Source organism: Stigmatopora argus, chromosome 11, assembly GCF_051989625.1.
Source record: "Stigmatopora argus isolate UIUO_Sarg chromosome 11, RoL_Sarg_1.0, whole genome shotgun sequence".
NCBI lineage: Eukaryota > Metazoa > Chordata > Actinopteri > Syngnathiformes > Syngnathidae > Stigmatopora > Stigmatopora argus.
Genome location: NC_135397.1, coordinates 4,600,934 through 4,613,048, shown reverse-complemented (window position 1 = coordinate 4,613,048; position 12,115 = coordinate 4,600,934). Strand labels below are relative to the sequence as shown.

At 39.6% G+C, this 12,115-nt stretch overlaps 1 protein-coding gene across 3 annotated transcripts; it reads left to right on the top strand.

The window, feature by feature from the left end:
* Positions 1-21: 21 nt before the first annotated feature.
* On the top strand, positions 22-9,132 carry bmp5 (bone morphogenetic protein 5). Of its 3 annotated transcripts, none has more exons than XM_077613726.1 (8): positions 22-145; positions 1,460-2,064; positions 4,463-4,655; positions 6,870-7,018; positions 7,162-7,359; positions 7,860-7,936; positions 8,029-8,139; positions 8,292-9,132. In XM_077613726.1, exons 2-8 carry the CDS (start codon positions 1,581-1,583, stop codon positions 8,439-8,441), a joined length of 1,362 nt encoding a protein of 453 aa, XP_077469852.1. In that variant the 5' UTR covers positions 22-145; positions 1,460-1,580; the 3' UTR covers positions 8,442-9,132. The 3 variants fall into 3 exon arrangements, with proteins under 3 accessions (XP_077469852.1, XP_077469851.1, XP_077469853.1); XM_077613725.1 differs by having other exon boundaries at positions 51-145; positions 1,174-2,064; XM_077613727.1 differs by lacking the exon at positions 22-145 and having other exon boundaries at positions 154-1,571; positions 1,685-2,064.
* Positions 9,133-12,115: the final 2,983 nt, after the last annotated feature.

Sequence of the window (12,115 nt, the reverse complement as noted above, 5' to 3'; positions counted from 1 at the left end):
TGGATGTCCCACAGCCCTTTAATTTCCCTTTACAGTTGTTTTGTACCTTGTGTTTGAAAATATTCAAATTAAAATGATTTTTTTTTCAGGTTTTGTCATCTTTGAAACAAGGAACAGATACCGTTTTTTTCAGAACATCTCGAAGGTATGTTTTTAATCTATGAAAAAAATGGAATGTTTAGCCAATGAAGCCAGAGCCTGAATTTTTTCCAAATAGCACTGAAGAATTTTTTAATCAGATTGTAAGGACATTGCAAACATTTTTTTATATTAGCAGCACCTAACACTAATAACTCTGTAAGCACCAAGAAGTTCTATAGAGATGATTTTCAAAAGCCTTTTCTTTTCTCTTATGTAGAGAATTGGGCCTTGAAAAAAGAGTTGGAATTTGCACATAGACACATTGAAAATTGTCCACTTGGTGGAAAAAAAACACACATCATTCTTAAACATTCCATAAACACATCTTCTATTGATCACAATTTTATGATTATTAAATTAACATCTCAAGGTATTTTATTTCACATTTTGTTGTCTGATATTGGCCCAAAGACACGTGTCTACTGTATTGCACACTAGATGGAGATGTTGTTCATTGTCAACTAAACTTCTCTCACCTTCATTAATTTCATTCAGGCAGTCTTAATCCATTGAATAAACTGCATCAAAAGTAGTTTATTCACTTTTCCCCTCCATTTGTTGTATTTTTTTCAAAATTTAAATACAGATGCAGACGTGCTTATGTGTATTTTTTATTTGGGCTTTGGCTATTTTGGTTTCACAATTCATAGTGGTGTCATTCAGATAAGAGAATCACACTTGTATTATATGATGACACGCGATACATATGGCTCAAAATGTCATCTGACCATTTATCATAGCTTTCAGTATAATAACTTGCGTCCTATGCATTGTGTGTGACTGCTGCAGCTACAGTGACTTGAATTGGTCGTCGTGATTAAAAGGCCGGCCACTATTCTCTCACTTGTTAGGAAAGGCTCTCGAATTTCAAGTGTCTCCGTTTACACGTTCACTGTGGGGTTGTGACATTTTTATTGCGGCCTCTAGAGGTGGATGCACAAAGAAAAAGTGGAGGGTGGGATGTTCTCAGAAGGTAACATGCCCCCCCTTCCCCTCTCTCTCTCTCTCTCTCCCTCTCCCTCTCTCTCCAAGGGGGAGAAAAGTGAGCACAGGGGCAAAAGTTGACTCTTCTACTACAGTTTAATCATTGGGACACTCCTCCCTAAAGTTTTGGGCGTAGCTATATGGTTCTCTCTTTCTCGCTCTTTTTTTCATCTTCATCAAAGAGGCGTGAGGTGAGCGACACTGTCAGAAGTCCATCAATGGTCAAAGAGTCTTTGGATGAACCGTGGATGAGTACAAAGTTGAACAGGAAAAGGAGAAGGGCTACCGCTTCAGCTGCAAACTGATACCTCATTTGTATTGTGTGAGTTTCCAGCGGCTACCAGCCTGGACGCCGTCCTGCTCCCTCCATGTGCCCAAGATTCCACTCTGGATAGCCGCTCGAGGTCTTCAGCGCAGGGCAATGTAGTTGAACTTGCGAGCCTAAAGTGAGCAACATGTCCCCGTGGAGCCGCGTAGTTTTTGGACTTACATGGATCTCCTTGACTTTGCTGTCCTGTGCTCATTGCGCCTTCAGTGACAACAACCATGTGCACTCCAGTTTTATCTACAGGAAGTTGCGCAATCACGAGCGACGGGAGATCCAGAGGGAGATCCTCTCCATCCTTGGCTTGCCTCACCGCCCAAGGCCCTTCTCTCCTGGGAAACAGGCGTCCTCCGCTCCCCTTTTCATGCTCGACCTTTACAACGCCATGGCTGTGGAGGAAGAGGGGGTGCCGCCAGGTGCAGGGAAGAGCCACATTACTAAGGCTCAAGGGCACCCCAGGAAAGGCTACTACAGCCCTCATCATGTGGGATACTCTCGTATGGCCCAGTCCTTCCGAGCCGCTCCTCTGCTGGGTCAAAGTCCGGCTCTCACCCCGGCGCACGATAACAACTTCCTCAACGATGCAGACATGGTGATGAGCTTTGTCAACATAGGTAAGCCTGAGAGTTCAAATTACGAAACCTGAATACCACCGGTTATACCATATTAGAAATAGCCATGCCGTTCTGGCACGTACAAGATAGGTCGTGTGACAAAAATTCTTTTGTACGTGCCAGGTCAAGGTTTACAGTGTGATTAATTGATTTTCTTCACAATATGTTTGAGATATCACGTCCATGTGCCTAATCAATGGAAATTAAATTGAACTTTTTCCACATTGATCTGTGCCCTTTCAGGCTGTTCCCAGGTGAATAGAACATGTAAGATAGGTTACATAGGCCACATTAGGCTTGATAGTGTTTATAGGCCTTTCAGTGATGCATGCATTTGTGCTGCTTTGTTGTAAAACACTGCTGATCTCTATAATTGCTGTGTTTGTTCAGTAGTTTTGACCTCTGAGCTCACAGTTGAACACAAATTATCAGATGACTGTCTGACCTTGAGAAAATTGCTCTTAATTATTTTCTGCCATTTTAAGGAAAATGGAGTGATAACTACGTTCATCTCACCATTTCGAAAGCCTCATATTCTGGCCAAATTATAACGTTCAACCAAAATTGGATGCCCCCGTGAGAACATCTCAGCAGGTTTCTGGTGCTGACATGCTCAATATGTTAGATTGTTGGGGAGTCGTGAATTTGTGTCCAATTGCTCGGCAGTAACTCACCTTGGCCCGGGCCCATCTGCTTCCACTTAACGCTCCACCGGGGCATGTACATTGTCAGCCTTAAAAGCTCTGCTCTCGTTCTGGTGACTGTCAGTGAAGTGTTCAATGGGCCTCTGTCTTTATTACAGTACCCGCAAATATAGCTACTGACCTCAGCTCTCTTACAAGCTGCGCTACACTTTGCGACAAGACTAAGCGTGAATTTCATCTTTTTCAAAAATCACCCGACACTTGATAAATGTTCGAAGCATGAGATCAATCAAGATCACCTTAATCAGAAGACGCAATCACTGAATTCTTCTCCACTTGAAAGTGGAATGTTTAACGCTTAGTGGCACTTCTGCTTAAAATTACTGCCTGTGGCTCCTTTAATGGAACACACTCAGCGGGAAAGAGTCAGACCTGACCTCTGACCTGTCTGTGGTAAGCAGCCGCAGGCGTGCCCAACGATATAATATCAGAAAAGTGCACCGCATGATATCACTGCAGATGACACTGTCCAAACCTTTCACCTTTATTTCCCACATTTTTTCCGTGTTAGATATTTTAAAGAAGACAAGCCCTCTATTCAGTGGAGGGTATCTTTTGGGTGGCCGATTTGTAAACTACACTCATTCGTGATCATGATGAGGGCAAGCGTTAAAGTACAACATAGGTCTAAAAAGGCGTTGGAGCAAAATCATATGACCGCGTGACCGGACGTTTGGTCGCCGGACGTTTGGTCCCCGGACGTTTGGTCCCCGGACGTTTGGTCGCCGGACGTTTGGTCGCCGGACGTTTGGTCGTCCGGGCGAATCTAATTTTGAGAGCTGGTTTCAACAGTAGATATTTAGATATCAAACTCTCTCTCATGAATGTAATTTTGAGAGCTGGTTTCAACAGTAAACTCTCTGTCATGTTGTCAAAGGTCCGGCGACCAAACGTCCGGGCGACCAAACGTCCGGCGACCAAACGTCCGGCGACCAAACGTCCGGCGACCAAACGTCCGAGTACCATATGACCACCTTGCTTAAACCTTAAGGACATGGAACTACACTAGTGCCGTGTCCTATACAGGAGGCAAAACTGCTATGCAAAAGAAACGCTAATCACTGAAAAGGGTGTTTCAATCTCACACGTGGTGAATTTCTACCGTCTAACTTTTTTTTACGTGTCCCAAAAGGTGCTGGCGTTTGGGTTAGCCACTGAATTTGAAAAGGCTAAGCCTCGTTATTATGCATGCGTGAACAATGGGGTAATTCAAGTGAGGTGGAGCCAACGGACATACAGTGTCTATAAGCGGAAGCTACTATTTGCAGAAATACCATATTATGGTTTTATAGAAGGAGGCCAACTGAAGGTCAGGGCAGAGCTTTACATGACATTGAAGAATCCCATTTGCTCTCTTCTCTGTCAAGAGGAGCACGGTAAAGTGTCTTTAATTGAAATCAGCCTGTTTTTCTTAACTGACAGCCCATTCATCATGGCCACAGAATGCAGTTAGGCACACAGTGGAGGGCCTGTCTGGGAACCACTACCTGTATTCACTTGACTGATTTAATGAAGTGGAAAGTGCTTTTGTTGGGAGTCACAATGTTTGGATTGGAGCAGGAATGTAAAAGAAGATATGGAAAATGATCCACATTGTGCCCGGTGTGTTCATATGATACGTATGTTCGGGGGGTGTGAAGTCATATTTTGTGGTCGTGAAAATGAAATTAGCTGTGTATTATTTTCCTTCCCAGTGGAGAAAGATAAAGATTTCTCTCACCAACGAAGACACTACAAGGAGTTCCGTTTCGATTTGACTGAAATTCCGGACGGAGAAGCGGTCACCGCAGCAGAGTTTCGCATCTATAAGGATCACAGCCATGGCCGCTTTGACAACCTCACACTGAGGGTTTCTATTCATCAAGTTACAAAAGAGTTTCCAAATAGGTAAGTCCAGAACCAAGCGTACGTTTAAAAGTGAGACCGAAAAACTGAAAAGTCTGAGTGAAAGTTGTAAAATCTTAAAACCTACCATCAATTTCAAGTGAAGCATTCAAAAAATCTTATGATTAACTAAAAATGATTTAAAAAAAACCTTTAATAGTTTAAATTAATGAATTACCATTTTATTTTTATTATGTATATAAAATGCGTTATTTGTATGTTATTTGAATAAATACATGTAGTATGCATGTAAGGAATAAAATAATGACAGTATTTTCAAAATGTTTGCCTTATAACATATGAATTCTCTTATTTTACATGTTTTTTATGATCATTAGCTATCATTCTTTTACTTTGCCTTCTCATTTCTACACTGCAAAAGCCCATCTGCCTCACTCTTAAAAGAAGCAACAGTAAAAGCTATTGTCTCTCAACATGGGATTCCTATCTCTGTTCTCCCTCATTCACACCACATCGGCCTCACAAATATAGTTCTCGGATAAAGAGGAGCCCATTAGCAAGTTGGCCACTTATGAAGCTGGAGGGTCCATCACTTATCACTCGTCTTGTGTTTCTTTCCCGACTGGTCGAGTTCCAGACCAAACCACAAGGGCCCACATTATAGGGTTCGGGGGCTTCTATACTACTCTCCACGGTCACAGTTATAAGCACTATACCTGTCTGTCTCCACTAAAAACGGAAGTTTAAACGGTGGCATAGCTGAATGCACATGGGCCTGCTCAAAAGTGGGCTTTAAAATAAAACGTGTGGGTGATCGGGGGAGAGATATGACCCTCGGGGGCTTTGAATAGGCCAGAGTCAATAAACTCCACCGTCTTAAAGGGGAAAGGTTTATGTTGCCGTATTTGTTTTCATAGGGTGTAGGCTATTGCAGGTAGTGTTACTGAAACTAAAATCATATAAAGCACCACGAAAAGACAAAGACTAAAAAATAATAAAGTGGCAGTGTTTGGTAATTGTACGATGACTTTTTTTTGCAGAAGTGTCAGACAGACATACGATTCTAATCCACAAATGAATGAGCCCAGGTCGGATAAGAAGAAAAAAAAATGGAATAGCCCCTAAAAAAAAGATACTACTTATTGTAGAAAAGAAATTGGAATTGATCTGCAGTGTGAACGTAGACTTGATCTTTTCTGAGACTGACAGGCAGGTTGGACTCAGTTGTTTTTATTTTTTTAATGTCAAGACTGACTGATCTGCTATTCTTTAACTTCACAAAATGTAATCATAAGTAGAAATACTCGATAAAACAACAAATACCTTAAATTATGGTGTGAGGAACCCTCCTTGACCCCTGTAAAGTACAGCCACTTTAGACACGTAAACATAACTATATTACAATTGACTTTTTGCTCTTTCTCTGGTCATGGTCATAGCTTGTTTCTTTCTTGACTCTGAAAATTCAAAGTCTTGTTTTGGAAACTTTTGAAGACAGATTGTGTTGCCTTTAGTTTAACCCGAGCATACAATCTGAATTAGCAGATGGTTTGGGTTCACTACTGTACATTGATGTAGAATTACTCATGAACCTGGCTTTTATTACACTTGTAATAAACACATGATTAATTCCTGAACCTTCAGGGCCATGTGGGAAATCCTGCTTCTTTCGGAACATCAGTGTGCAACCACAAAAACAGAGCAGGAACTAGCCTTGAAATTCTATCCAGACACTTGAAAGGATCTGATCCAAATTAACACAGCTTTTTTTGGTTTACCTTTACCATGATGGATGCCTTATGTCAGACACCTGTTGAAAAACTGCTGTGAAAGAATATATAATCTAAGATTTTTCTTTTACCTCAGAAATATGAAACATCCTTCCCTGTAAAGATCTGTATAATCAATTGCTCAATCCAAAAGTTGCGAGGAAATCCACAAAATCACTCGTGCAGATCTTCGGAATAGCAAATGAGAAACCCTTCAATGAGTCATATGTGTCTTTTTGTGTGGATGAATGAGTGCTCTTTAGGCGTTTGCAATGCTGAGGTGCGCAGAAAGTTTTTATTTGCTTTGGAGCTGAGGAAGCCCAAGAGTTTAGTCATTTGTTGTAATACAGCAAACAAGTCCTCTCATTCATTTCAGCGACCCGAGTAGAGCTGCTGCTGTAAAGCATGATGAGTAAACCTGATTAAAATCATGTGCTACGAGCCAAAACCTGGTTTTGGTCATCAGTAGATGTATTTCCACCTGCAGAGACGCGGAGACCTTCTTGCTTGACTCCAAAAGAGTTCAAGCATCTGATGGTGGCTGGCTGGTGTTTGACATAACGGCCACCAGTAACCATTGGGTGATGAATCCGCAGCAGAATCTGGGCCTCCAACTATGTGTGGAGACTTTAGATGGTAGGTCACGATCCCCTCTTACAAAAATATCAACTGTTTTTTTTTTAACTTTACATGATATTTACTTCCCTGGGGTCCACCTTATAAATGACAAGATGCCATGTATTCCTTGACCGTCATTGCCTTTTATTTTTGTTTTAAAGGCCGCAGTATCAACATGAAATCTGCTGGCATTGTGGGGCGCAATGGACCTCAGTCCCAACAGCCGTTCCTTGTTGCTTTTTTCAAGGCCAGTGGGGTCTTACTTCGCTCGGTCCGAGCCGTTGGTGGGAGAAAGAAGAATCACAACCGCAATAAATCCACTCATCAACAGGAAACATCAAGAGCAACAAAAACTGGAGGTACTATGCTTCAAATCCGGCACACTGTACAATTATTTGTGATTTTTTTAAGGACAGTAAAATAATATTTTGCTTTGAAAAATAGCCACATTTAAAGTCTTGGATATAATAATCAGCACAAATGTATTTTCAGATTCCTGTATTTGTATTCTTTGGATTCCTTCTTTTCTTTCTATAATAAGAAAGGAGTTGTATATACTGACGTTAAACTGGTAATTTCTTGACAATATGGCTGGAATAGTTTTACAGTTTTAGGTTATGAAGATTTACAATCTGGACAGTTTTATTCACCCAATCATTTTATTAAAGCAACAAAATCTCCCAACTTGATCTTAAAAATAGAGCCTCATGATCATTTTTCTTGCTGCACTGACCTATTACCCAGTCTCATGTAGTTTTACGTCAGACAGCAATCCTCCAGACTTTCCACTTGAACCACATCAGTTTTCTCCTCTTTTATCCCGCATCTTTTCCTCATGACAAGTTGGTTTACATTTCAGAATATAACACGAGTGAACAAAAGCAGGCCTGCAAGAAGCATGAGCTTTATGTCAGCTTTCGGGATTTGGGTTGGCAGGTAAGACAAAACTATTCCTATGATGTCTTTCAGCAAAATGCTGCTACTGTTCCAAAATGACCTAATAAATGACATTTTCCTTTCTATTGCAGGACTGGATAATAGCGCCCGAAGGCTACGCTGCTTTTTACTGTGACGGCGAATGCTCGTTCCCACTCAATGCGCACATGAACGCGACCAATCATGCCATTGTCCAAACGCTGGTACGTTCCCATCGTAGTCTATGACACGTGTTTGTGGCGAACAGGTTCAGTGTGTGTATTTCAGCGCCAATTTCTCAGCAGCAGTAATTCATTTGCCAAGTCACAGCATTCACACCTCTTCTAAAGCCCACTTTATTTGCTGTCTTTTATAGGTCCATTTAATGTTTCCTGACAACGTGCCAAAGCCTTGCTGCGCCCCGACCAAACTCAATGCTATTTCAGTGCTTTACTTTGACGACAGCTCAAACGTCATTCTCAAGAAATATAGAAATATGGTGGTGAGATCCTGCGGCTGCCATTAGTACTTGCGGTTTCTTTAATTTATGCTATCTGGAATAGGAATATGTTGGAAAACACGTCGGCTAAGGGTGCGATGTGATGTACAGTGTTATGTATATAGAGTTTTATTATCTAATTTATTCTCGGTTCAAAAATAGCACTGAATATTGTGATATTTAAATGAATGAGTAACAAAAAATATCTTGATTTCCTAGTTAGCTCATATAATTCTATAATGTCCATCGGCATATGATTCTTTAAAAAAATATATATTACTTTTAATTATAGTATGTTCTTTTCACTGGAGTCATTATGAAAAACGTGTTTTCTTCTTCCAGGGGAACTTTTATAACGTTAATGTCGCAGCCAAACTAGTTCATTCTGTATTAATTTTCTATTCATTTGTTAGACATTGTGATCTGTGAATGTTCAAAAAGTTTTCATCACAAATTCATGTGGCTATTTCTGTATATGGTAAGGAACATGACTTTTTAAATACAAATTAGGCGAGGCATTTTCTATGTAGAATTGTTGTTAACATATTTCATCTCCCCAATTTATCGGTTCATATTTTCTTTTGGCTGTTTTGAGTCCACGGTAATCCTACCAAAGATGTTATTCTTTTGTGGCCTTTGCTGCAAGTTTCTAATAATCAGACCAACTATACTTTAATGTCGGGTTTTCAGTATTTTTAATAAATCTACCACTTCTAAACACCAGTATAGTATTGCTTATTATCGATGCCTACCAAAATTTCTTGTCCTAACTACACTGCAATAATTGCTGAATATAATAAATTACAAATATAATTGGAATATAATCAATGCTATCATTAACTTGTAATAACTTTGAAAGGGTGACTAATTACTTGGATTATTTCCCAACAAATTAGATATCATATTTATTATATTAGTGACAATCAGCAGTTGCAGGCAATGTCTCAACATAAAAATGATCTTTATATTTTTATACATTTTATATCATTACATATGTTTAAGAGGGCGGCATGCTGGTCGAGTTGGTTAACACACCTGCCTCGCAGTTCTTGGATCGGATGTTCAATCCCTAGTGGGTTCTGAATTCTTGTGTGGACTTTGCATGTTCAAAGAACAAAGTCTGCGATGTTGTTTAAATACATTTATGCTTATAGTAAGAACCATGTGAGTATGATGGAGGATTATCCATCTTTTTAATAACCTTTCATGTAATTTATCAGGTTTGCAAGACAATTTGCATTGATCCCGGCCAGAATGCTTTCTTTCAAGCTATTCCAAGACATCCATCACTAAAACTGCAATTATATTTTGTAAACAAAGCTGAGCTTGGAAACTTTGCAGTGTTATTATATAGCTGTCAGGATTAACACATTTTCAGGAGAAGAGCCTTACCAAAGATTGGCTGTTCCGGGTTTTTAAACAAGTCAGGGGCATTGAGTTGAGGTTAAGAATTAATATATATTTACACAACTGTGTTGACCTTCAAGGATATGATGTGTACTGTTGCACTCCCTCCTCCTCTAATGATATAATAAATAAAGTAAATATAGAGTACATATATATATATTTTTCCAGATATTTCAGGGTGACTGTTTCGCATGAAATTAAAAACAGTGGCCTGCCCAGATGTTATGTACTAGGCTATGTTGACATTCAGTGAATAGAAGAGGCCACCTGCTAACTTAACTCCTGGCTAGGGGGCTGATTTTGCATTCCTGCTGCCGCGTGCCTTGGCCTGATTATTTGCAGCACTTTAAAATCATATCACCTCTTCCAGGAGGCATTCCCGATAATTCACCAAGATTTTGTGCATGTTTTTTGCAGAGCTACAATAAAAATATATCTTATTCAAGATTTTATTATGAGTAAAAAGCCCTCTTTTACAAAATGAACAACTGGCAAACTCTAAATACATAAAATAACATGGCCTATGCTCCACTGAGAGACCTAGAGGTCAAATTAGGAGTGAGTTAGGGTTTCATTAGAGCTTTCCATCATATTAATGGCCATTTTGCTGTTAAACAAGCACCAGCGCAGTTGCAATGTGTTTTTTTTAATTGCATATACATCCTAATCTCAAGTTTTTGTAGGTGTAACAATTGCACTGATTTTCACGCACAATGGCAGCCCTAGATTGGAAAAATAATCTGTTTTCTTTCTATTTTTTTGTGTTTGTCAGCCTTGCTTCGAACCCAAACGCAATATATCATATGAAATGTTAAGAAAAAAAACTCCATAAGGACGAAATAGGGCATGTCCTTTATTTTTCAAGTCGTCGCACAGTTAATAACATTATTGATAAATGTTTTAGTAAGCCTGGTTTCATTGATTTAAGCTCTGTTAACCTTATTTTCTCACTGTAGCCATACGTTTATTTTCATAGTGTCACCTTGCAGTCCATCACGAAGGCAAGTGAAACTGTATCTAATAAAAATGTTGTGCAGTTTATCCAGTCCTTCTCGACACACATGGTTCTCCTTATTTGTGTTCGGTGGGTGGCCGATGGCTTCCATGCAGCTCAATCAGTCCCCCCTAAAACGCGAGAGCACGTGGGTCACATTTTTACATCTTGTTTGGTATGACAAGGAATGTGTCCTCTCAGAGGGTGATGCTTAAACATGCTCATGTTTTGCTTGCCACCAGCATGTGCACCATACATAAGAGAACCTGTGGAGAGAAGGATTCCATGTCTTGTGGTTACGATAAACTGCGCGGGAAATGGATGCCTTGTTTCCTCTTAGCGTTGAAGGCAGAACGTATGGCGGTGAACATTCAGCATCACTCTTATGCATGTGGATGGTTGGAGCAAGTTTATGAAATGGTCAGGCGAACCTTGATTAGACGTGAATAATCACACAAAGATTGAACCTGCACAAAATAATAGCAATGTTGTGGCGCAATATCCTGTAATTAGGATGTTGAACCTGGCGGTGCAATGATTTGGGTAATAGTTCTTATTAATTGATGCAAGACAGTAAGAGTAAGACCGATTGTAGGGTTTTTGTTTTTAGTGAATAGAAGTTAACTCAGCCTGGCTGGAACTTCCTCTGTGATTAAATGCTTTGCAGTTGATTGTAGAACAAATAGACAATGTTGGTTCCTCTTTTGCTACTCATCTTGGATTAGAGTGTATTTTTATTAGTGTGATGGGTGTTTTCTTTCCTAGGAAACATGCAAGACATCACCAAAAAAATTCAGAAGGTAAGAAAGCTTTTTGTGTGATTCTCTGAGGTTAAATTGATAGTTTTCAATTTTTTTTCATTGTATGTCTAAAATAATACCCCACAATAATGTAATAAATTAGAATAACAAACAGAATTTGTTTCTAAACATGGTAATATTTAATTCCAGTAAAGGGCCCAGTAAGAAAGTAGCAAAACAGACTTTCTAAGTGTTTTAAAGGATAACTCTTGATCCCAGTATATATGATTTGTGGTCTGAAATCCAATCCTCACCATCGGGAATATCAATACACTTCTTTATGGTTAAGTTTGATACATTATTCAGATGAATTCTGCCTTTTTAGAAATTGTGCCCATGAAAGAGCAAATAAAACAATGACAATTTGCATGCCATATGCAAATTTACATAAATTCAAAACCATCTGGACACAGAAGGCTCACAGAAAGGTCGGTAGCTTTTCGGTGCTGAAAGAAACATGTTGCTTCGTAGTGTGAAGATAATGTGTAACACACATGCTG